Raw genomic sequence first — 25,670 nt, 5'->3', positions numbered from 1 at the left:
CCCAAACTCCACAAACGCATCTCAAGTTTCAGAAGCCTCCTTCTGGGAGTTCCCGTGGTGGCTCAGTGGGTAACAAACCTGACCAGCATTCATGAGGACGCGGGTTCGATCCCTGGCCTCTCTCAGTGGGTTAAGGGTCCAGCATTGCCATGAGCTGTGGTGTCGGTTGCAGACACGGCTCGGATCTGATGTGGCTGTGGCTGTGGCATAGGCTGGCGGCTATAGCTCCAATTGGACCCCTAGCCTGGGAACCTCCATATGCTGCAGGTGCGGCCCTAAAAAAAGACCAAAAAAAAAAAAAATGAAAGAAACCTCATTCTGATACCCTAAGAGCCTCTCTTTAAGATAGAGGCCAGCAGTTAAAGGAGCAGAACAGGAAGTTGAGACCAGAATAAATAAATTCTGAACTGACGTTTCTTTATACGCTTAAAGCACTCTCACTCGTTCCCAAGCTGATCCTCACCAGCTACCTTTCAACAAATGAACAGACTGAGACTCAGAGAGGCTGGTGACCCGCTCCGCGCCACACAGCAGGCTGGCGGGAGCTCAGGGTGGAGCTCCAGAAGCCCAGGCAGGCCCGAGGACACCAGCTGGGGCCACGAGTGTGACGCTGCAGAGCCACACTGTCACCTTTAGACGTTCTCCCCAAAGAGGCAACAAGCATCGCTGACATCAGCGTGACGTCCCCTCCGGCCCTGGAGCCGTGGGTCTCCTCCTTCCTTTCAGATCTGAAGCTGTCAAGGAGGGCACTGCTTCCTTCCTGCCCTGGAAGGCGGGATCCTCCCCAGGATGGCGCCTGATCCCTCTGCCCGACCCCTGTGCTCCCCGGGCAGAAGCCAGGCCTGGTGCTACTGCCCACTGTGGGGGTGGGGTGGGGGGCGCTGCAGGGAAAGAGGAGCCGAGAAGAAGGTCCCTCCCACTGAAGATGCCTCCTGCCTCTGTACAAACACTACAAACCCACTGCCTGCTGCGAGGGGATCCTGCCCCTGAAGCTGGTGGGCTGAGCATCCTTGGACCAGCCCGGAGCACAGCCCTTCCCAGGCGGGGGCTGCAGAGGCCCGGGTTGCTCCACAAGGAGGAAGGGTCTCTTTAAGGATTGGGCTCCTGCCTCTGGAAGCCAAGAGCCGGGCTGGGAGGAGGCAGGCGCCTACGGTTTATTTTATTTGACATTTTTCAACGTCAGGACACTTCAGTGCCAAGGAGGAAGCGAACCCCATCTGTCCCTGAGCTCCCAGCACAGTTCAAGAGGACAGGCGGGGGAGGGAGGGGGGTGAGGAGGGGATGGGGCTGGAGTGGCCAGCCCCCACCCGAAGCAGGGAGGAGGGGACCGTCTCCGAGACCCACTGTCCCCCAGCACACCCTCGGGGCTCATTCAAAGGGGCCTGCTGGCTCTAAGTCACTGCGGTCTTGGCCTTGGTCACTGGTCAGGGGGTCTGCCAGGGCTGCTGAGACAACCCCACACCACGTGATCGCTACCCCTTGGAGGTGAGTGACATGCAGCACTGCTGGTGACGCAGCTGGGGTTCCTGCCTGTCATGCTGCAAAGCTCAGACAGAGCCCACCCAGACCTCCAGTTACACAGACAGAACTGGACGCAGTGAGAGGCACGTCTAAGTCAAAGGAGGGGGGCTGCAGCCCCCTCCCCCGTGCCAGCATGACCCTGCCAGGAACTCTTCCCGTCCCACAGATGGCCGTGCATCTTATCTTCTTGCTTAGATTAAATTCCAGACCTTCCTATTTTTAGAAAAACAAATTCCTTTTCTCTTTTCAAGAGGTGAAAAGGCCCTGAGCTGTCACCTAGGATGGTCAGCAGCCAAGCCGGGGACGTCTGCGGTGCTGGCCCTGCCTTGTCACCCTGGCAGGGCCGCCGGTGGCCGGCCATCAGTCTAGGTGCCAAGTTTTAAGAGGATCACTGACATCCAGAGATCTTCCAGACAAGGTGATGAGGGCGATGGGGTCGGGAAGACTGGGTCATTTCAGGAAGTGCTGAAGTGAGCTGTGACTTTTTCGTTTCGCTCTAGAGAGAGCTGATCTGAGCTGTCATTACAAACCCATTGAAATAGCTGGACAAAGATCTACACGTCGCCCTAGTTTTCTCGGATGACAGCACGTGAATCAACAGGCAGAAGTGAGGCAGATTTCAGGGGAACACGGGGAAACTTCCTTGTAATCTTATTCTGTCTGGAATGGAATAAGCCCCTGTCACTGCGCCCACAAAAATCAAGGGTGAAAGACGCTGTTGTGTTATTATGGAAAAAATAAGATTCAGATCAGCCCCAGATCACAGAGAAGCATCAGAAAAATAGGACTTCCAGTGGTAGCAGAGAATCTCCTTGGTAGGGGACTTGGAACCTGTATTTTGGGGGTTGTTTTTGGCCACGCCCACGGCTGTGATATTCTTTTCCTCTCAACATCTTCCCCCCCCAGTGATGTATTAGTCTTCAAGGAATAGAGGCTTCCTGTGTCCAGTTCCCAAGGCCAGAGATCGAACCCGAGCCACAGCAGTAACCTGAGCTACAGTGGTGACAATGCCAGATCCCTAACCTACTGAGCCACCAGGGAACTCCTGGAATCTGTATCTTTAAAAAGCCCCATCAGCTACAAAACTCTTAAAGGAAAACATCAGGGCAAAGGTTCATGACATTGAACTTGGCGATGCCTTTTTGGCTGTGACACCCACAGTGCAGGCAACAAAAGAAACAGATAAATCGGACTTTATGCGAATGAAAAACTTTTGTGTATTAAAGAGCCCTAGCAAGAGAATGAAAAAGCAACCCACAGAGTCACATGGCTGATAAGGGATTAATACCCAGACTACATCAAGAACACCTACAACTCAACAGCAACGACACCAAAACGACCCAGTTAAAAAACGGGCCAGGGACTTGAATCGATATTTCTGCAAAGAAGACATATGAATGGCTAATAAAACACACGAAAAGATGTTCAACATCCTTAGGCATTAGGAAAATGCTGATTAAAACACAAGGAGACACCACTTCATATCTATCGGGATGGTTGTTATTTAAAAAAGAAAACAGATAGAAAATAAGTGTTGGCGAGGCTGCGGAAACTGGAACCCTCATGCACTGTTAGTGGGAATATAAAATAGTGCAGCCATGGCAGAGAACAGTAAGCTGGTTCCTCAAAAACTTAAAAATAGAACTGCCACGTGATCCAGGAAGTCCACTTCTAGGTATGTACCCAGAAGATCTGAAAGTAGATTCTCAAGGAGATATTTGTACACTCATGTTCACACCAAGATTATTTCCCACAGTTAAAAGGTGGGGAGTTCCCATCATGGCGCAGCGGAAATGAATGCGACTAGGAACCATGAGGTCGCGGGTTCAATCCCTGGCCTCACTCAGTGGGTTAAGGATCCGGCGTTGCCGTGAGCTGTGGTGTAGGTCAGGCTCAGATCTGGCATTGCTGTGGCTGTGGTGTAGGCCGGCGGCTACAGCTCCAAATGGACCTCTAGCCTGGGAACCTCCATATGCTGCGGATGCGGTCCTAAAAAGACAAAAGACAAAAAAAAAAAAAAAAAAAAGACAGGTGGAAGCATGTCTAATGTATGTTGATGGGTAAATGGATAAATAATATGTGGTCTAAACACAATGGAATGTTATTGGGCCCCCAAAAGGAAAGAAATTCTTTAATTTTATTTTTGATTTTTTTGCTTTTCAGGGCCGCACCTGCGGCATATGGAGATTCCCAGGCTAGGGGTCTAATCAGAGCTACAGCTGCCAGCCTACCCCACAGCCACAGCAACACGGGATCCCAACTGCGTCTGCGACCTACACCACAGCTCACGGCAACGCCGGATCCTCGAGGCCGGGGATCAAATCCAACCTCATGGACACTAGTTGGATTCGTTGCTGCTTCGCCACAACGGAACCTGTGAGGAAGGAAATTCTGACACCTGCTACCACCCAGATGAACCTAGAGGACCTGACGCTGAGTGAAAGCAGCCAGTTTCTTCAAGATAAATACTGTGTGATCCGACGTCAATGAGGTCCCTAGACTAGTTAAGCTCAGAGACAAAAAGTGGAAGGACTGGGGCCAGCGGCTGGAGAGTGGGAGGTGGAGAGCGAGTGTTTAATGGGGACAGAGTTTCAGGGTGGGAAGCCGAGGACATCCTGAAGATGACAACTGGGGACCATGAGCCAACAACGTGTATGTAATGAATGCCACTGAACTCTCCAACCTAAAAGTGGTTAAGAAATGAACCATATACAAACACGTATTTTACCACAACTGCTGAAATAAACAACTCCGAGTAAGTATATGACAATTCTGGCAGCTACAGAGGATTCCTCTTCCTCATTCTAGAATCTGCCTTTGCTGCGCTCACCCAGGTGAGCACCGAGGAGCCGGGGATCAGGGAGCGGGGAGGGCTGTCGGGGACAGAACACGGTTTGGGGAGAGCCCCCCGCAGATAATCCAGAGCACCCAGAAAGCCTCCGGTCACCTCCACCCTTTGTGGCTCACCTGGATGGCGCGTGGGAACCACGTCTGTCAGCCTCACCTGTCCTGCTGGCCATGTGCTGGGCACCCTGACAGGCAGGAAGCGAGCGGCCAGTGGCAGTGGCTGACGGGGGTGGCTGGGTGTCCCTGGCCGGTGAGAAGGGAACAGCCCTTCCTGTTGTAGGCATAGGAAAAGCGGTTTTCTCAAGAGTGGGACGTTTTTAATTTTTGCTTTTTTAAGGCCGCACCCTCGGCCTGTGGAAGTTCCCAGACTAAGGGTCGAATCAGTCAAGTCGGAGCTATAGCTGCTGACCTACATCAGAGCCACAGCAAAGCGGGATCCAAGCCGCATTGGTGGGAGCTCCACCACAGCTGACGGCAATGCCAGATCCTTAATCCACTGAGCAAGGCCAGGGATCGAACCTGCATCCTCATGCATGCCAGTCAGATTCGTGTCCACTAAGCCACGACGGGAACTCCCAAGAGGGCGACATTTTTTAAAATGACAAAACCTGGTTTCCATCCAGGTTTTGGGAGGCCTGTGGGAGGCTGGGCACGTGTGTCCTGGTTTGCAGGTTTCCTCAAGCTTTGCTGGCACCTAGGAGGCCTGGCTTCTAGTGAAAACACACGACACTCAGCCAGGAAAACACATAATTGAGGAGTAACTGTTTACATTAAAATTACTGGGGATTAAAATCGGTTCCCCTCGACTCCTAAGCCCCTTTAAGAATGGCTGTGTTTATGGTCCTGGCGGGGGAGCTACTGCCTGAGACCCCTTAAAACTGGGGTGGTGAGAGTTGCCGTTAATGGCAGACTGACCGTAAAAACGCCTGTGAAGGGACCTTGGAACCAGCACCGCGGTTCGAAGGGAGGCCCCCTTAGGCATCACCAGGCCCACTCTCTGTTCTCTAGCCCCCCCCTTGATCTCCAGGCTCCTCAGGCTTAGGGCTGGTTCCTGGCAGCCTAGCATGCTCGGCTCTGGCACTGATTCACTGTCCAGAGGGTGGGTATCGGGTGTCTTTCCCACCCCTCCCAGCACTCCTGACCCCTACCCTCCTGGATCTATGTCCCCAAGACTGGCCAGCTGCCACCATGTCTGTCCCTGCTGCGGGTTCTAATGGTGCTCAGCTAGACTGCCCATGTCTGAGGGCAGGGCTGGGACCCTGGGAGGGCAGGAGTCCCTCGCCTGCTCTGGGGGGATTCTAACCATAACAGCAGTAGTAACAGCAATTACAGATGACAGCAAACACTCCACAGAGCGTTTACAAAGAGCAAAGACAGAGCCAAGCCTGGATGGGCGGACATGCTCCAGCTCACACACCGGTCAGGTGCCACAGGTCCGGCCACCACCTCAGCCTGGGGTCCCCCCAAAAGTGGGAGTCCTGCCCGTGGAGTTTTCTGGTGTGGCCACTGGGGAAGGGGGCAGCGCCAGCTCTCACCTCCCTCTGCCTGGTCTGGGGCCCTTGAAAGGCAGCCCCAGGCCTTCCCACACAGGGGACTTTCAGACCCCTTGGTACCCAGGGTGGTGCCGCTGCCCTGTCCAGCTGGGTGCTCTTGGAGGGCAGGACCTGATACCTCAGAGGAGATCAGAGAAGAGAGAGAGGCCATCGGCCACAGAGGCTCTCGGCCCGCCCTGCACAGCCTCTGTCCTGAGGAGCTGGATGCCTGCCTGGTCTCCAGCCGAGCCCGGCTGGTGGGTTTAAGCCTGAGGTCGGCCGGCCCCTGGGACTGAGAGGCAGTAAACAACCCCATTCATGAGTCAGTTGTTTTGCTCCAGAGCAGCCTGTCAGCTGGACAGGCCCGCCCGGTCCTCCCAGTACAGCTCCGGGTGGAGAGCAGTGGCCGGCCTGGAGCTCGGCTCCTTCCCACTCTCCCAGTTTGCACTGTTCCAGGGGGATGGGGTGGGGGGAGGCACTACGTGGTCCCTTGGAGGCTCTGCAAACCAAGGAAGGGAGTTGGGGTGGCTCAGGGGAGAGATGCCCCAGGGCTTCCAGGAGCAGTGCAGCACTCCAGCCTCAGGGCTTGGACTCCTAAGCCCCAGCACTTCCCTCCTCCTGTCTCCTCTTCTCACTTCCCAGACTGTCCCTATGTCCCCTAGGTCCAATGGCTCCACAAACCCAACGCTGTCAACTGGGGCAGAAAAGGAAAAGTGGAAGACAGCAAAGAAAGGTTTGATACACTGGGGTTGGGACTCGGAAATTACTGCGTTGTCAGAAGCTTGCGAGGAAGAAACCAGAGGAGAGACGGGGCCAAAGCTGGGGTGGGGCCAGGGGCTGGGACCCGGCGTAAGCAGAGCGACTACTGCGCTTGGCTCTCCAGCGCTTCCAACACACACGCTCTCAGCCTCACTTCCAGCAGCCCCTCAAGGGAACAGGGCCCTGTCACCCTCATTTTCAAACAGGGAAGGGATCTGACTGCCTGACGCCCACCGAGAAGCACAAGGATCCTGAAAGACCAGAGCCACCTGCGGCTCCCAGAGAAGACCAGGAGGAGGGCGGGGCGCGCCAGAGAATGACAGCCAAGCGGGCCAATGAGAAGGGCATCTTCGCTGACCAATCAGCTCCTCAGATGTCGGCTCCATACCCACCCCCCCCCAACATCACCGGCTACGAGACCAGCAGGCGAAGCCCCGCATGCTGTCCTTGTCACAGCGCAGTACCCTCCCCAGGCGAGAGGACACCCACCCTTTCAGCGTCCGCACGCTAGACTGTCCGCAGTCCCCTTATCCTCCCCAGGGTCCATGTGCCCTTCCGGCGTCCCACGACCTGGATTGTCCACCCCGCCTCTCCTGGCTGCCCAGGAGCCGCCCCTACCCGGTGGTGATGTCGTCGTCCTCCGTCATGGTCTTGCCCATGAGGTCGCTGTCGCTCATGTAGCCGGACTTGAGGTCCACGTCGTCCGAGTCCAGGGACTCGACCAGCTCCAGGCGCGAGATGTGGCCGAGCTTGCTGGGGGAGCGCATGGGCATCGTGTGCGAGTAGTGCGCGCGCTCCCCGTGCATGTACCAGGCGGGCGGCCCCTCGGAGCGGCAGCTCCCGCCCACCGACGGCGCGTCCCCGGCCTGCAGCCGCGGGCTGGACTGGCCATAGCGCCAGGAGAGGGGTGACGAGCGGTTAGACAGGCTGGACACGCTGCGGGGGTTGGCGTCGTCACTGTCGTAGCAGGTCATCTCCAGGGAGCTGGGCGGGCAGAAGCACACTGGTTAACCCCAGCCCTGCACCCACTGTGACCCCCGTCCTCAAACGGCCACCCGCTCTCACGCCCCCCCACCTCTGTCCACGAGCCTGAGTTCCCTTTCCGTGTAGGTCACCCGGGATACGTCCGCTCAGGCTGTCAAAGGAAGATGATGGTTAGCACTAGGGAAGGAAACTGGTACACTGCAGGGGCACAGATTCTGTACTGTGACCCAGGTTTAAATCTTTTTCTACCTTTACTGGTCAGCAAGCCAGAAGAAAATCAGAAACCTCACTAAGCCTCCATCTCCTCATCTGTAAAATGGGGGCAAAAGCATTAACAGCTACTTGATCATACATAGAGTTGTAAGCACCACATGTGCAAGACCTAACACAGTGCCTGGTATACAGAAGGTGCTCAATAAATGGGAAGGGGCCAGTGAGAGCTGGGGGAGCCGCGGGAGTGTGAAGGGCCTTGATCATCTGTTTTGTTCAGGCCGTCTACCATCTCGTTTGTCAGTTCAGGGCTGGTTGCTTCCCTAACTGGATCGCAGTCAGCAGAGGGGCACAGAGCGCGAAGGTTAAGCTTTGGGAAATTGACTTTGTTTTTTTTGTCTTTTAGGGCCACACCCACAGCATATGGAGGTTCCCAGGCTAGGGGTCCAGTGGTAACTGTAGCTGCCAGCCTACGCCACTGCTACAACAAGGGATCCAAGCCATGTCTGCAACCTACATGCCAACTCACGGCAATGCGAGATCCTTTACCCACTGAGCAAGGCCAGGGATCAAACCCGCATCCTCATGGACACTAGTCGGGTTCGCTAACCCCTAAGCCACAAGGGGAACTCCAGCTTTGGGAACTTGATGAGATGTGCGGCAGGTATCCTAAGCCTAGTGCCAGCCAAGGCAGGGGCATCAGAAGAAGCAGCAGGACCTCGGCAGAGGACAGAGCAGCCTTGAGTGGACAGAGGAGAAGTCATGGGGAAATGGCCATTGGAGCCCCAAGCCTCAGGCCCTACTGGGCCAGAGCAGGGAGGCAGCTTAGTGCTGGACAGCCAGAGTCCAGGGGTCCGGGCCTCTAGAGCGAGGTGTCCTTTGTTCCCCAGGGCCACAGGGGCTGCAGAGGAGAAAGCAGAGTGGGGTCTACTTGGACAGGCCACTCAGAACCCCACAATCCCACCCAGCCCAAATCAACCATAGGGAGGGTCTCAGTGGCTGGGCCTAAATAAAGCCAGACGGAGCTGATTCTCGACATGGGATCTGGGGGCCAAGAAAGCTGGGCACGGGGGTGTGGGGGGGAGGCAACATGTGTTACGCAAAGCACTGGAACCTTAACTCTGCGAAGACATCCATTTTTAGTCACTCTAGGGGGTCAGATGGGTCTGGGACACTGCTTTTTCTATTCCTGTTTTTGTAAAGTTCCTTAAAGGGCCCCAAATCCTCCAAAACTGTCTCTACCAATGGTGAGAAAATGGTTTTTCTCCTCCAGCTTCTCCCCTTGGGCCATTCTGTCTGTCCCTTGTGTCACACCCTGTTCTGCTTACTGCAGCCCTGGGAGAGGATGGAGGTTCCCTGAAGGCGAGCCCCTGGTCCTGCGTGGTGGCCTGTGTCACCCCCCCCCCGTATCGAAGTCTGCACAGTGCCAGGTGGGTACCTGGTGCTCAAGCCACAGGGGTGGGGCAGGCCCTTGCCTCGCCCACTGGTCCTGGCAGGCAGCCTGTTCAGCGTTCTGCCCTATAGGTACCACTCCAGCTCGCTGCCTCTCTTTATTCCCAGCTGCACCTCTAGACCCCTTTGAGTAGGCAAAGGACATTCTAGCCCAAACTTGGGTCCTGGATTCAGCCCTTCCACCTTGCAACTCTCTGGGGAGGACACTGTTGGGGTAGAGGGCATGATGCAGTGGCAGGGGGATTCCGTTTCCTCTCCCGCCCCAGCCCGCTAGCCCAGCCTCTCTCCTTGCTGGGGGAACCAGTCAGAGAAACAGAGGAAGCAGGGCTGGAGGTAAGGTTTCCAAAAAGGAACTGAATCTAGGCTCAGCCTGTGAGCTCCAGCGTGGCAGTAGCCTTACTGGACCACAGGCTCCTCCGGGATGGAGGCTGGGTTTGTCCAGCACGGCGCCTGCGCACAGCCGGCTGGGCTCTAAGCTCGCTGGATGCAGAAGCCACCCCGATTGGTCTGTGTGACTCCAGCATGTGACCCCTTCCCCCGGCCTCCCACGGCTCTTTCTCCGACTCAGGGGATGTGTACACATCCTGTCCACTCCTCCCAGGGCAGAAGGAAGGGCCGACTGATAGAAAGCACACTTTCATCAATAAATGAGCCATACAAACTAAGGGAGTCATTGTTCTGGCTACCAAAGTGTGGACCAGGAGTAATCTAAACCAAAGGCCAAGAGAGGAAGTGGCCCTGGGTCCAGAGTAAACAGAAAAACCAGCTTCAGGGCTCTGGGTTCCTCCCATAAGGGGAGAGAGAAGCCAGAGGCCAGAGGCGCTCCCTGCAAGCCAGTCAACCTCAAGCAAACGGCTTCTGGCCTCCGTCTTCCCACTCCGCCCCGGCCAAGCAGAAAGCAGAGTCTGCCTGAGGTCAGGCTGCCTTAACGTGGGAGGCTGGGGGCTGGGAGGCAGGGGAACAGGAGGCCAGGCTGCTGCTTCTGTTCTTGCCCGTGGGTGAGTCACTTTGGGCGTGGCCCTCACAGGAACCAAGCACTTGGTACCTTCTTGGCACGGGGCTGGTGGGTGAGCTGGTGCTGAGCCCTGTTCCAACGCCTTCCCTGGCTGGGGGAGGAGGACGTTCAAGATTTGATCTGCTGTGACCCTGAAATGGTGAGCCAGGCCGAGCCAGACCTCTGTCCCACTTGGATTCCCACTCAGGGCTGTGAAGGATGGAGAAATGAAGGCGAGGCGACGTGGGGGTGGAGGAGCCCCTGAGGCCTGATTTCAGCTCTGCTTCATAACCATCCCTCCCACCCCCCGCCACCTCCACAAGGAGAGGAGGGCTGAGAGGTGATGAGCTCTCTGTCACTGGAGGTATGCAACTTTAGTCTGGACTTCACTTGGCCACACACTTGGGCTATGAAAAGCCCTTTCCCCTTGCCCCTGTATCCCAACTTTGTTCTCATTTTCCAACCCCAGGAGGCGGGGAGGAACCGACTTCCAGTCCAGCTGGAGAGGCTGCCTGTCCCCCTCTCTCAGCCTTCCTGCTCTACGCCCCCCAGGATTTCTCAATCCTGGCGGTTTGCTCCCCTCCACCCCCAGGGTGTAGCCCAGCCTTCCGTCCCCCTTGGAGCTGACAGCATGAGCTCATCCGGGCAGCCCGAGGAGCCAGTGGGGAAACTTTGAGTCACGCAGAGCCTGCGGCCAGGATGCCGGTGTAGGAGAGGTGCCATGGGAGGGCTGAGCACCCCGCCCGGCGGCCAGAGCCCAGGTGCCTCGAGGAGCAGGTGGAGGGGCGTCCACGTGGCGTGGAATGCAGGCCACTGTGTGGCCACCGGCTGAAGGGGCAAGAACGACCCTGGGTGTCGGGAAGGGCACAGTAGAGGCTTCAGAAGCGGAAGAGGAAGGGAGGGAACAGCTCCTGGCGATGGTGAGGCAAAGCAGCGGGGAGGGCGTGGATGGGCACACCCTGAGCCCTGCGGTGGCTTCTGCTGCCCATCCCACTTCCAATGATGCTCCAACCTAATTACACAGAATCTAATTCTCAAGCAGAAGCAGACACCAGGCAAGGCCATGCTGCCCCTGCCGACGTGTGGATGTGGCGGGAGCCCCCACCCGGAGCTCTGCCTCCACGGTGAGTGTCTGTGCATGGCTGCCAACCTCGAATGCCTGGGCCAAGGTCATGGGCCCTGCTCTCCACAATGGAGGGAAAGGGGGCAGCTCGCTCTCACCTGTGAGTCACCTGGGACCCTCGCAGGCTGGACATGGTCTCTTCCAAGTTCTGTCGGAGATCCAGAACATTCTGCACTGTCCTCTTCCTCTGGGACTCTGGGTCTAGGGGGAGAAGAGGAGGAGCTGGATGAGGTAGGTGCAGGGCGACCGCATCCCCAGGAGGTGAGGGGCCGGGAGGTGCAGGGCGACCGCATCCCCAGGAGGTGAGGGGCCAAGAGGTGCAGGGCGACCACATCCCCAGGAGGTGAGGGGCGCATGCTAGCTTGGAGAAGACTCAACTAGAGCAGAAATGTACCCACCACCTCCCAGGCTGAAAACACCCCAAACCAAGGGCACGAGCAAGAAGGAAGGGCTCAGGAACTTTCTCCTCCCTCCACCAGTCCAGGCGGAAAACGGATGGGACAGGCTTTGGGCAGAAACCTCAGTCAGCCCTGCCCCAAGACTTGTCCTTGACCTTGGGACCCAGGTCGCGGAATGGAAGCAGATCCCCCAAAGCCTCCCTGAGAGGGAGCGTCGGGGACCCAGGGATGCTGGCAGAGGCGCCCAAGAGCTCTGCCCTCAGGCTCCTGTCTGGACCCTCTGCGGTTCTTGCCCAGAGCCCATGCACCCTCCCCACCCAGAAAGGTGCCCTCCAGGAGGTATTTTTTCCCCAAGACTAAGCTCAGCCCAGCTGCTCTGTCTTGTCAGCCAGGGCGGGAGGCAGTCAGGCCCAAGGCCCTTCCAGAACCTCTGAGGCACCTTTCCTGAGGACCAGCCCCATGCCCCGTCCAGCCTGCCCCTCCCTTCTGGGGTCTGGGTGGGAGGGGTCTCATTCTGGGAGCTCCAGGCAGCTGGCTGGTGGGGACAAAGACAAGCCTTCGTGTGTCACGCCTGTGGCCGCCCATGCCTATTTGTCCTGGCAAGGGTCACCTTGTGAGCTGCTTGGGGCTGTGCGGATGTCTTGGCATGGAACACAGGGTCAGAAAATGTACATTTATTTTTAAAGCTTGGTGCTATAACGTGCCTGTGTGAAAACACGGGACTCGGTGCCAAGAGGTGGGTTTCTGAGCCAGGGTGGTGCTTGCCACGGGATTGGCAGAGATGAGGAACAAGGCACGCACGACCCCAGGGACGGAGCAGTCCCAAAGAGCAGGGGACCAAGAGGGACTCAGGGACGAGCGTGACAACTCTCAGCAGGCAGCATCAAGTTGGACCCTCACAACACCTGGGGAGCTGTGTGCTGCCCCATTTCACAGATGAGAAAACAAAGCTTCAGAGAGGGTCACAGGCAGCGCAGGGCACGGCGAGTCCAGGAAGAAACCCCCACTCCTCTCCACACAACACAAGGCAGCACCACCCGCACCAAGCCGGCCACAGCACAGAGCAGGAGCCCCGTGAGCGCTTCAAGGACAGAGAGAGGCCTTTCCGCGGTGGTGCAATAGGGTGGGTGGCATCTGGGGCACTGGGACACAGGGTCAATCTCCGGCCTGGCACAGTGGGTTAAGGATCCAGCATTGCTGCAGCTGTGGCACAGGTTGCAATTGCAGCTTGGATCTGATCCCTGGCCCAGGAACTCCAAATGCTGCAGGGTAGCCGATAAAGAAAAGAAAAAAAAAAAAATGGGGAGATTCGACCACAATAAAAGTATATTAAAAAGGAGGAGGGAGTTCCCGTCTTGGCGCAGAGGTTAAGGAATCCAACTAGGAATCACAAGGTTGCGGGTTCAATCCCTGGCCTCGCTCCGTGGGTTGAGGATCCCACGTTGCTGTGAGCTGTGGTGTAGGTCGCAGACATGGCTCGGATCCTTCGTTGTTATGGCTGTGGTATAGGCCAGTGGCTGCAGCTCCGATTAGACCCCTAACCTGAGAACCTCCATATGCTGTGGGAGCGGCCCTGGAAAAGGCAAAAAGAAAAAAAGAAAAAAAGAAAAAAAGAAAAAAAAAAAGGAGGGGGACTTGCCATCGTGGCTCAGCGGAAATGAATCTGACTGGCATGCATGAGGATGCAGGTTCGATCCCTGGCCTCGCTCAGTGGGTTAAGGATCCAGCGTTGCTGCGAGCTGTGGTATAGGTTGCAGATGCAGCTCAGATCCTGGTTGCTGTGGTTGTGGCACAGGCTGGCAGCTACAGCGCTCCGATTCAACCCTTAGCCTGGGAACCCTCATATGCTGCAGGTTTGGCCCTAAAAGGACATAAAACAAACAAGCAAAAGGAGTGAGTTCCCTTGTGGTACAGTGGGTTAAGGGCTGGCATGGTCACTGCAGTAGGTTGGATCCCCAGCCCAGGAACTTCCACATGCCATGGTGAGGCGCAAAAAAAAAAAAAAAAAAAAAAAAAAAAGACATATAAAAGAGTGGATGGGTAAATGTTCCATTAAAAAGATGTTTCTTTTTCTCTGTTTAAGAGAAAAGTGTCTTAACTCACATGGTGGCCAGCCTAGGGAGGGTCGCTCTGTGTCCTCTAAGGCTCCAGGCCCTGGAGCGGGGTGGGGGGCGGGGGGGTGTTGGGAACCTGGCTCTTAGCGCTCCAGAAGTGTCGGGAAAAGACACACCCTCCTCACACCCTCCTGTACTGAGCCCTGAGTCCGGCCCCTCTCCCCATCTCTCTTCCCAGAGAGCCCCCCACAGCCAGTTATCCCCATGGCAGGAGAGGGGGCAGGATGACCCAGAGTCTCCTGGACTTGTCCCAGATCAGAGCCACAGAGCCCCTGGAAGTGACTCAGTTCAGCCGGGTCACCGGAGGGATGGGAGGCTGGGCAGGGGGGAGTGGTGGAGGCACAGAGACACATTAATGAAGAACATGTGGCATCAGGCTGCTGTCCCCAGTACACGTGGGCATGCAGAGGAGGCTGGCACAGAGTGGGACAGGGCCAGGGACAGAGCTGGGGCTAAAGCTGGGAAAGATCTGGGGACAGAGGGTGGGACAGACTGGGAAAGATCTGGAGACAGAGGGTGGGACAGATTGGGAACGATCTAGGGACAGAGGGAGAGACAGCTGGGGCAGAGCATGGCTCTGCTCTCTGCCCCAGGCTTGGATCATCTGCAGAGGCACCACCCCAGAGCTCCCTCTGTGCCCCAGCAGTGTCCTCTGGTGGCCATCTCGGGCATGCCACACTGGTCCCGAAGGCTCAGCTCAGGTGGGGCTAGGGGTGAGGGCTCCTAGGGAAGTCTGGCTGTGACCACATTCCCCGGTGGCAGACCCATCCTTGGGGGTGCAGCAGGAGCCCCCAGGACCAGAAGACATCCACCTCTTGGGGCTCTACCTCTTGCACACCCTGTGCCTAAATAGGGGCAATTTAAACTGTGCGTGTGTGTATGTGTGAGAGAAAGTGAGACAGAGAGACAGAGGGAGACAGAAAGAGACAGAAGGAGAGAGAAGCAGGGGGGATGGGGCTCCCAGCATCATAGGGTGATAAGGTCTGGGGGTGCGGGGAGCATGAAGATTGTCCTGGCTGCTGCTCCAAGCCTTGCCCTGAAAATGGAGCAGTGGGGAGGATATGTGTGCTCCCCAGGCTCCAAAGATGCCATCACCATGGTAACACACAGTTGCCCCAAACAGCATCCTCCCAGCATACACTGGGGCACTGCAAGTGGGGCGGGGTTTATATATAGAAGACCACAGAAAGCATGAGTCTTTGGGGTAAGGACCAGCCCTCAAGGAAACCGGAACCAGCTGCGAGGGCGCGCGCACACTCGCGCGCACACACACACACACACACACACAGAGGCAAATGCAAACAATGCCCACTCACTGTGTGTGTACCACTAGACAGGCCCAAGACTAGGCACCTCCCACGTCTGCGTCTGTGTGTCTCCAAAGCCCTATTCTTTCCACTACAACCCAGTGCCTCAAAATCCACACGCACGCCTCCAGACACACGCACCCACCTGGGGTCCAGCCAGCAGTGTTCTGCAGACACCCTCACATCAGACTCACACAGTCATACGTGCACTGCTCTGTAGTCCTGCGCACATGCGCACGGAGAGTCACGAGGATGTGTCTCCCGCCGCAGATACGGGAGGAGCAGGGCTAAAGCAGTGCACAGGGTCGCTGAGGGCAGACGGTGCCTGGGAGGGTGATGCAGACAGGGTCCTTTCTGCTCTGAAGTCAGAACTGGGTTCCAGAGGGCAAGTCCATGACCCCGCCAGCCGAGGAGCCAGCCGAGGAACCAAGACGGTAAAGGGCCCACGGGGGATGGAGTAGCCAGGTCACAGAGCTGGGAGAGGCGGGCGCAGGTGCTGGCTGTGCCAGCCCGGCCTGTCTGACCTGAAACAAGGCCTCTGCTGGCTGAGTCTTCCCCTTGGCGAAGCAGGCAGAATGACAGTACCTGCCAGGTGCCCTGGTGAGGATGACGAGCTAACTCAGGGTGCCCAGTGCACAGCAGGTTCAACGCATGAGGCAGCTCTTATTTGCCAGGAGGTACAGAAGGGGTGGGCAGGAGGAGCGGGGGGTGGGGGCGCTTCTGGGCTCTCTCACCCAGGGGGTGGTGCCATCCCCTTAGCGGGCTCTGCCTTCTGGCAGGGACGCCCTCATGCATGGAGAGGTCGCCAGGCCCGATCCCACCCACATGGCGCTGCTGTTCCATCTCCAGTCTGGGTCCCTATGAGCGAGCCTCGGAAGTGCAGTGCCGGGCCTCGGGCCTTCGGTCTGAAACCTGATGATATGGATTGGAGCCGCCCATGGAGAATCAGGACCCGAGCAGGTTTAGGGGCATGCAGGAGGGTGCGGGGGACACGGGGCTCCGTCACCCAGCAGTCACATTTCTCCAAGTTCTGCACAGCTTTATTTTTTCAATTTTCTAATTTTTAATTTTATTTATTTTTTTGGCCTCAGCATGCAGTAGCTTGGTGTGGGAATCTCAGGTCCCAGACCAGGGATTGAACCCAGGTCGCAGCAGTGAAAGCGCAAATCACCAGACCACCAGGGAGCTCCCTGGACCAGCCTAATTACTGGCCGACAATGAAGTAAACTGCAATAATTGCTAAATTCTTCACCACCTCCACCAACATCCTGACCCCACATTCAGGTTCACCCAGGCCGGGGCCCTGGAGGATTTGCATCTGGTGGTTAAGGCTAGTCTGGCTTCTGCTGTGAGTGGCTAGACCAGGTGGGACCCAATAGGAAGCGGCCCGAGAGGAAGAACGTTTCCAAGGCTGGCATTTCAGAGCTTGCAAGATGCTTTCTCAGGAGTGGGAGAAACAGCACACAGCTCCAGCTCAGACAGGGAAAGGCTGGGCCAGCTTACCAGCTGGGGGAGGGGGGGCAGTCAGGCTCCAGAGGCCTCCACTGGCCCCTCTGTGTCAAGCTGGGGTTGAGAGGCACCGAGACATGTCACCAGCAGAGTGATTGCCATGTAAACTGAAATAGCACCAAAGAGACCCATCTATAAATCCGGGCTAAAGGACTTGGGAGAGCCAGGGTTAGCATCAGACACACACAGAGACGCACTCACACAGACACACATACACAGACACACAGTTGCAGACACACACTCAGACAGGCACACAAACACACACACCCCCTCTCTCAACAACTCCCACAAAGAAAAAATAACCTTTCCTGACCGCGTGAGATCCTGAGTGATGGCCAAGTCTTCGTAAATTCGAAGATTTGTTACAGTTTGGACTCCTAGTACCCGAAGGTCAAACACCACTATGATAAAAGCCAGTTGCAAACATAAACATCTCTCTAACAAAGGGACCCCAGCCCCAGCCAGCGGGCCACCCTCTCCCCACTGTGCTGAGTGCCACCACCAGGAAAGAGCTTTGGGGTCTGTTAGTGCATCACCGCCGGAATCTGTGTATGAGCACCTATGCTGACACCGAGTCCCATGGCTCGGGATGACACCTTTCCATCCATTTCCTCTGCTCAAGGACGTGACCTTCCAGGTCCAGCCAGGGAGGGCACTGCACGTCCACCTCACTCCGCGCTCCATCCCTGCCCACCATCCCCACACACGTTGGTCTCCACTCCCTGCTCAGAGGTCACACTGGGTGGGTTCTGAGGATGCTCACAGCCATTGACCTTGCCCTTGATGGGCTCCACGGAGCTCCAGCCTCTGAAGGCATGGTCCAACATGATGCTGGGCGCAGGGGCTGAAACCTGCAGAGGACAGAAGACTCTGCACAGAAACCTCCCCTGCCCTTGACCAGAGCCCATAGCCCAGTGCCAGCCCTTCCCTGTGTCCCTTTCCTCACCACCCGCTGCCTCCAGAGGCCCCTGGAAGACCCTGGCAGGCCTGCATGCAAGAAGCACCCCTCCCAGGAGCGCGCAGGCGGGGGACGGCTTATTCTGTTACTAATTCTGTCGTTCCACTCGCCCCCCACGTAAGTCACAATATTGTTGGAGGCGGCTGTCAGAGAGACCTGCAGCGTGACAAATCCCACGCTGCCAGTCTCAGGGGCTCCTGCTCCCCCGCAGGCTCCCGAGGGCTCCATCCTTGCTCTGGAGAAGCCCGACACCCTCAACTAGCAAGTGAGAAGGCCAGCAGGGATCTTTCCAGCTCATGGACAGTTTCGATGTTGATGGAGTGAGAAGACTTGGCTCAGGGACCCTTTAACGTCACCAATGGGCCCTGGGCCAGCAGTAGTGTGAGGTGGGGGATGGGACGGGGAGGAGGCAACTTGGGGCGGGTGAAGAATTGGCCCTTGGTTTTCCCCAGCGCACACGCTAGCTGGCTGTGGGGCCTTGGGTCAATCGCTTGCCCTCCCTGGGCTGCAGTTCTCCTTCAATAAAACATGGGAGTGGAGGCAAGGATACCCAAGGCTAACCAGCTCTGACAGTCTGGCCGTGCAGCTCTGTAGTTGGCAGAAGCCTGTATGAGCATCTGCTCCCTCCCAGTGTGTGTTCAAGATGCAGGTGCCAGGGCATCGACCCCAGAGGTTACGTCTCAGCTGGATGGAGATGGGGCCCCAAAAATCTGCACCGTCTAAGCCTCACATGTGGTGACATGATGCAGCAGGTCACATCTGAGAAATCTGCACACCTTGCTGCAGCCACAGAAACCAGGGCTTTGATTTCCTGATGTGAGGCCGTGGGGCGATGTGTCCTGGGCCTTCACTCCAAGTCTGCTCTCTTGGCGCACACGCCCGATGCTTGGGAAAACCCACTCAGGCATCCCCAGGCTTCCCACCTGAGGGTCCCCCTCTCCTGCTCCCCAGGCTGCACCGCCGGGAGCTCAATGCAGAGATAGGCCACCAGGGGGCGCCGCTGGGCCGCTGCCGCAGTGCCGCAGGGTGGGCAGCTGTCAGCTGCGGGGCAGCGCCCAAAGAGTCCCTCTCCCTCTGTGTCCTGCTTAGCACAACCCCTTCTCCGGGCCCTGCCCCTGGAGCCCACATCCTCCTCGACCCTCACCCAACGCGGAGAACAGCTGAGGATTTGCAGCACCGGCTTCAGGGAGCCTGCCTGCTAGGATAGAAGGGGCAGTGCCTGGCTTCAGGGCTGAGCGGCAGTGTGAGGGCAGCCCCGGGGCACTTGTGGGCTCCACCTGGCAAGCTCGGAGGCAGGGCCAGAGTTTCAAGCGACAGGCTGGCCTTTCTGCTCCAATGGCTACAGACAGAGTGCTGCCTGCAGGGAGTGGATAAGAACTCACATCCCTGCTCTGCTCACTTCTGCTCCACGATGCTCTCGGGCAAGAAGCCTGCTGATAAAGAGGGAGGAGGGGTACCCCTGCCACTGCCCGCCTGTGCCAGTCCTGCCCTTTCAGGGGGAGTTTCCAGCCCTCTCTGCAGTGGGCAGGGGGCAGATCCCTGACTCCTGGCCGGCTGGTCAGCCCAGCTCACCGTGCTTTGGAAGAGGGCCTGGAGGGGAAGCATGAAAGCCTCAGGAGCCAGCGCCCGCAGGAACTGAACTCACGCCACAGCAGTGACAACGTTGGACCCTTAACCTTCTGCACCACAAGGGGACTCCCTGCCCCAGCCACTTCTTCACATCTAGCCTTGGGGAAGACTAGCTGGTCAAGGGCAGCCAGGGCTGAGGGCTGGGGGACCTGGGGAGGGTGCCTGCCTCCAGACGGCTGTTTGCAGGGGGGGCTGGTTTGCTGCTCCTGTCTTCTGCCCCATTGCCCTATGAACATTAAGTTACAGGGTCAGAAAGCAGATTCCTGACGTCTAGTCCACCCTCATTTAAAAATCTGAACTCCAGCCTGGGCGCAGAGGGCTGGCCTCCTGTGGAGGAGGCTCTGCCTGCCTCGCTGTGGAGGGCGTGGCCCCGTCCCCTGACAGGTCCTGCTCTCCTGCCCCTTAAACCTCAGGGTTTCCTGGCAATGTTCTCCACAGTGATGCTGCCCAGAACCTTCACGTGACACCAGGCTCCAATGAAGTCACTGCTGCAGGGAGCGGAGTGGTTGTCATGGCAACGGTTCTCACATTAGCCAGGACCATCTGCAGGCGAAGGGGGGAGGGGAAGGAGAGGGAGGAGGAGGGGCTGGAGCTGGGCCCAGGTGTGGACCACAATTGGAAGGGGCCCTGGGGGATTTCTGGTAGTGAAACTAGTGATATTAGTATTGGCTGACTCGACTAACCCCTCTGGTGCCTGCCAGGCATGTTTCTAGGGGCTTCTGGTTTGTAGCCTATTTAATTATCATGACGACGCTTTGAGATGGTCCTGGTTAGGAAAACGGGAGTCCGGGGAGGTTCAGTAAGCTGCAGAAGGCCATAAAGATACTATATAATCCTTTTTTTTTTTTTAAGGGTCGCACCCGAGGCATATGGAGATTCCCAGGCTAGGGGTCCAATCGGAGCTACAGCTGCCAGACTACGCCAGAGCCACAGCGACATCAGATCCGAGCTGCATCTGTGACCTACACCCCAGCTCACGGCAATGCCAGATCCTTAACCCACTGAGCGAGGCCAGGGATCGAGCCTGAAACCTCATGGTTCCTAGTTGGATTTGTTTCCACTGCTCCATGACAGGAACTCCCTATACTATATAATCTTAACTGGCAAAGCTAGGATCCGAACTGGGCCGTCGGACCCTAGAGATGCTATTATCCAATATTATTGCAGCCACAATGCACAAACAGACATATAGGTACATGGTATGTTTTGGTTTGTCCTTTTAGGGCTGCACCTGCGGCATACGGAGGTTCCCAGGCTAGGGCTTGAATCGGAGCTACAGCCGTTGGCCTACACCACAGCCACAGCAACACCAGATCCAAGCCGCATCTGCAACCTACAGCACAGCTCACGGCAACGCCAGATCCTTAATCCACTGAGCGAGGCCAGGGATCAAACCCGCATCCTAATGGATACTAGTTGGGTTCGTTAACCAGAGCCATGAGGGGAACTCCCGGTACACAGTACGTTTATGGAGATCTAACTCACAAAGCCTAAAAGCCACCCTTTTAAAGTGTGCATTCAATGGTTTTTAGTACATCTGCATGGTTGTAAAACCACTGCCACTATCTGCTTCCAGAATATTTCTACCAGCCCCTCAAAGAAATCCCAGACCCATCAGCAATCACTCCCCATCGCCCGCCCCCAGACCCCGGCAACCCCCGGTCTACTTCCCACCTCTCCAGATCTGCCTGCTCTGGACGCCCCAGGTAAATGGATTATAGATGTGCTGACTCCTGTGATTAGCTTCTTTCCCTTTCAAGGCTCACTCACATATCCTGTGTCAGCACTTATGCCTTTTCACGGCCGAGTAATTTTCCATGGTATGCATGCATCGTATTTATTTTTCTGTTCATCGTTTGATGGGCATTTGGGTTGTTTCCACTTTTTGCCTATTTTATGGATAAAGCTGCTAGGAACATTCATATCTCAACTCTTAAATGGACATACGCTTTCACTTCTCTTGGATAAATGCCTAGGAGGGCGACTCGGGGTCATATTCTGCTTGACATCAGGGGACCCACAGGCTGTTTTCCAACTTGGCCACACCCCTCACGTCCCACCAGCAGCGCTAGAGGGCTCCGACTTCGCCACGCCCTCTTTGACATCTGTTACTATCTTTTTTTTTTTTTTTTTTTGGTCTTTGTGCCTTTTCTAGGGCCGCTCCCGCAGCATATGGAGGTTCCCAGGCTAGGGGTCCAATCGGAGCTGTAGACACTGGCCTACGCCAGAATCACAGCAACGCAATATCCGAGCCGTGTCTGCAACATATACCACAGCTCACAGCAACGCTGGGTCCTTAACCCACTGATCAAGGCCAGGGATCGAACCCACAACCTCATGGGTCCTAGTCGGATTCGTTAACCACTGAGCCACGACGGGAATGCCTGTTACTATCTTTCTGATTCTAGTCGTTCGGGTGAGTGTGGAGTGGTACCCTACTGTAGACTTTATCTCTATTTCCCTAACAACTCACGGTGTTAAGCATCTTTTATAGTGAAGTTAACTAAATTAAAGAAAAGTTAAGATTCAGTCGCACCAGTCACACTCCTCCAGCTCGGCAGCCACACCATCCCCCTGCATGGTGACCCGTGCAGCAGAGAGAGCAGATCCATCTCCCGGGAGTCCTACTGGGCAGGGATGCTGAGCCCGCCGGCTTGGTCTGCACCAGCTCCATGGCTTTCCCATAAGGTGCACCTCAAGTCAGTGAATGACCAGTGAAGCCCATCTCAAGGTTGACGGGGCCCAGAGAGGGTCAGACCAAAAGCTGCCGGAGCACAGCCCCTGCATCAGTGGCAGACAAGGGGAGGGTTCCCCCGCTACCCTGCCCTATCACGCTCCATCCCCACCCCCAAGTCCCTGACCTCAGTGCCCCTCCCAGGATCTACCAGTAGCCAAGTGACAGAGGCACTGACTCTGAAGATACCAGTCTTGTTGGGGACTCCTGCTGCAGGAACCCCCAGCCCCCAAGCCCTCCACTCCTGATTTTCCAGTCTTTTCTGCAGATTCTGCCCGTCCTGACTCCCTGGGAGTGGCTACACTTCGGTGAGGGGACAAGTCTGATGGACAGGCTACCACTGCCTTTGAGGTCCCAATCTTCCCCTGAGAAGCTGCTGGCATCCCACGGCCCTCTGCACAGGAGGCCTGCAGCCGAGAGCCAGCAGGCACAGCTGTGGCCTGGCATCACCGGGGCCCAGGGCCTGATTAGAAAAACGACGAAGCTGCGGGGGGTCGGGGCGGGGGAGGGGGGTACTCCTGGAAGAGGTGCCCACTGACCTGAAACCAGAGGGCAGGAAGGAGTGAGTCTGGCCACACAAGAGAGCATGGCCTCGCTCAGGAGGGGTGCAGCCTTAGCCCAGGCTAAGGGAGGCAGGGAGGGCAGCAGACGAGGCCACGGACACGGAGACAGTCCTACCCCTAGCCAGTCATGTGACCTTCAGCAGGGGTTTCACCTCCGGCCTCAGGACCCTCACCTGTAAAATGGGATGATGGCTGGCCCGAGGCTGGCCAGCCTGTGTGCCCAGCACGGACAGCCCTGGCCACCAGCCTGGAGGAGGGCGGATGTTGACAATCATCACAAATCAGAGCTGGCGGGAGCCTCAGAGGTCATTTGTCAGAAGGAGAAACTGAGGCCCAACGGAGTGGCAGTGACCTGGTCAAGAGGATAGAGGCTGCGGATGTCAGAGCCAGCCTGGGCCACGGAGGAGCTGGCCTGGCCCGAGGGAGGGTTCCAGGGGAGGAAGCTGGGGCAGGGAATGGCCATTCAGGGCTGCCCAGGAGTGGGGGGGCGGCCCTTCCTAGGAGGCTGCTCCCCGCTCCCCCAGTCCTTGCTGCCCACAGGACACCTGCCCCAACATCAGAGCTGCGGCCTCCTCCCTGGAGAGTTCCCCTCTGCCAAGCCGCCTATGTCACTGATCCCCTCATCTTCTGCGACCCCCCCCCTCAGGACCTCGGGCACAGCCCATCTGCCACCATCACCTCCAGGATGGCACCACTACTCACCGAAAGGACCAGGCTTAACAAAGGCCAAGGCACTCCCCCGCCCCACTCTGGGTTGGCGCATCTGCAGCGAGCAGAGAGGTTCCTTTTAAAGAAGACTTTCTCGGAGTTCCCGTTATGGCTCAGTGGTTAACGAATCCGACTAGGAAGCATGAGGTTGCGGGTTCGATCCCTGGCCTTGCTCAGTGCGTTAAGGATCTGGCGTTGCCATGAGCTGTGGTCGCAGATGCAGCTCAGATCCTGCGTTGCTGTGGCTGTGGTGTAGGCCGGTGGCTACAGCTCTGATTAGACCCCTAGCCTGGGAACCTCCATATGCCACGCGAGTGGCCCTAGAAAAGGCAAAAAGACGAAAAAATTAAAAAAAAAATAAAGAAGACTTTCTCAGCGTCCCTTTCGTGGTTCCGCACGGTTAACCAACCAGGATGTATGAGGATGCGGCTTCAATCCCTGGCCTTTCTCAGTGAGTTAAGGATCCGGTGTTGCCGTGAGTTGTGGCAGAGGCCGGCAGCTGCAGCTCCAATGGGACCCCTAGCCTGGGAACCTCCATGTGCCGCGGGTGCGGCCCCAAAAAGCAAAATAAATAAACAAACAAATAAATAAGACTTCCTTTCAGGAGGGCAGACGGCCCTACAATGAACGTACTGGGGCTGGAGCTACTGGAGAGGAGGAAGGAGAGGAACAGAACTGGCATTGACTTAGTATCGTGAGTGCTGAGTGTGGCGCCAAACCTAGTTCACAGTCTCTCCTCGAGCACCGCGGCCTCGCATCTAGTTACTCTCAGTTACAGAGGCCAGGCTCAGAGAGGCCAGGTAACTTCCTAAGGTCACACAGCTCGTGTAAGTGGCGCAGCGGGAATCTGAACCCAAGTCGGAGTCTAGAGACTATTCTTTTTCCAAATAAATTATAACGACGAGCCTCATGCCAGGAGGCTCTTCCCGGAGGACACGCTGGGGTGGACGCCTTATAGGTCACAGGAAGAGGCCCATCCAGCCTGGCTCTGTGGAATGAATGAGCGGCAGGACTGCCAGGAGTGGGCTGCGGGCCAGGCCAGCATCTCTCCACCTCCAGGACCTGGGGCCGCGGCCAGTCCCGGCCTTGCTGGCAGGCACGTCTCCTGCCTGGCACTTCCTCGAGGGAAGCCTTTCTCCCTGCTGGGCTTTGTCCCAGTTCTGGAACCTGCTGATCCTCTGGCCTGGGAAGAACCTTCCTAGAGCGTCTGGCGGGCAGGTCGTGTGGCCCGCTTGCCAAGACCACGACTGCGCTCAGGCCATCAGACCACGCTGAGCTGTTCCCCCTGCAACGCCGGAGCCCAGGAACCAGCGGCTAAAGCAGAGCTTGTGAGGCCCCAAGCTGAACGCTCTCTGCTATTCATCTCTGACCCGGGTGCAAAGGAGCATCCTGAGCCCGTCAGTTCGGAGCAGGAGGCCTGAGCATGGGAGTCTCGAGCTGGGACCAGGCCAGGCTCCAAGGCAGGTTCGCCAGAGAAGAAGGTGGGCATGGAGGTGGGCTCGAGGGGCCCGGCCGGCCTCGCCCCTCAGAACTACAGGAACTGCTGCCCCTCCTCCTCAGGAAGCCAGGAAACAAGTGAACTCTAACCAAGTACCTACTGGGTGCCTTACACCACACAGGCCTCATGCCAATCCGGGAGGCAGCCCCAGGAGAGTGAGTCCTGCAGCTCTGGACTAAGAAGCCACTGCTCGGGATGAGCACACAGCTCCTCGGAGCCTGGGGCCACTCTGGTGGCTGTGGCTCCCCCGGCGCAAACCTTCAGTGAATAAGCAGCTAACAGAATGCAAGCCCCAGAGCACAGGCCCCGCCTGCCCATCAGCTTCTAATACTTGTCAGTGGACGCACGGTTCTCGGGGACATGCTGCTGACCGTCTACCAAGGCCACTACCCCAGGGCTTATCCGTGGCCTGTCTCAGACTGCTGGTGGTCCAGGACACATCCTCTTTGCAAAGGAGGACCCCCAGCCCAGTGTGGCCAGGAGCTGGGGAGCCCCACTCCTCCCCAGGTCATCTATCATTAATGAGACCAGGATGCAGAGGGCGCGCCCCAGACGCAGGCAGGATGGGAGAAGGGGGGGGTGGGCTGCCAGTGCCCTCAAGGCTTCCTGCCCGTTGCCCTCCCCCCCCATTACAGCAAGCTGCTCCCTAGGCCCCCGCTGCCCACCTGGGGGATCCCAGTGATGATGCGGGGCTGCTGCCTACCCCCAGCTCTTTGTGCTCCCACAGCTAGCGGTTGCCATGGGAACAGCGGGCCAGGCTCCCAGGGACCAGGGTGAACAGACTTGACTGAATTGATGTCTGTGTGTGTCCCCTCCCCCACCAGGAAGGC

The 25,670-nt window shown here is 57.1% G+C and overlaps 1 protein-coding gene and 1 long non-coding RNA gene across 6 annotated transcripts in view; both read right to left on the bottom strand.

The window, feature by feature from the left end:
• Positions 1–25,670, bottom strand: part of NAV1 (neuron navigator 1) — a 219,227-nt gene that overhangs the window by 78,846 nt on the left and 114,711 nt on the right. For all 5 annotated transcript variants that reach the window (XR_014817546.1, XM_021064511.2, XM_021064513.2 and 2 more), the window contains exons 5-6: positions 11,521–11,623; positions 7,278–7,643 (exon numbers count right to left, since the gene is read on the bottom strand). Coding sequence is in view for 4 of the 5 variants with exons in the window: in XM_021064511.2 (XP_020920170.1) it covers positions 7,278–7,643; positions 11,521–11,623 (469 nt within the window). In the remaining variant the exon portion in view is untranslated. The remainder of the gene's footprint in view (positions 1–7,277; positions 7,644–11,520; positions 11,624–25,670) is intronic.
• Positions 16,281–24,498, bottom strand: LOC146398870 (uncharacterized). Its single transcript, XR_014817575.1, has 2 exons — positions 24,245–24,498; positions 16,281–20,338 (listed from the first exon to the last, which is right to left on the bottom strand). It is a non-coding gene; the product is annotated as an uncharacterized LOC146398870 (long non-coding RNA).

The sequence above is a fragment of the Sus scrofa genome, chromosome 10, assembly GCF_054392235.1.
Source record: "Sus scrofa isolate SSC_HxYL_T2T_F1_AM1 chromosome 10, Sscrofa_HxYL_maternal_Yorkshire_Landrace_v2.0, whole genome shotgun sequence".
Classification (NCBI taxonomy): Eukaryota; Metazoa; Chordata; class Mammalia; order Artiodactyla; family Suidae; genus Sus; species Sus scrofa.
This window is presented reverse-complemented; position numbering and strand designations above follow the sequence as displayed.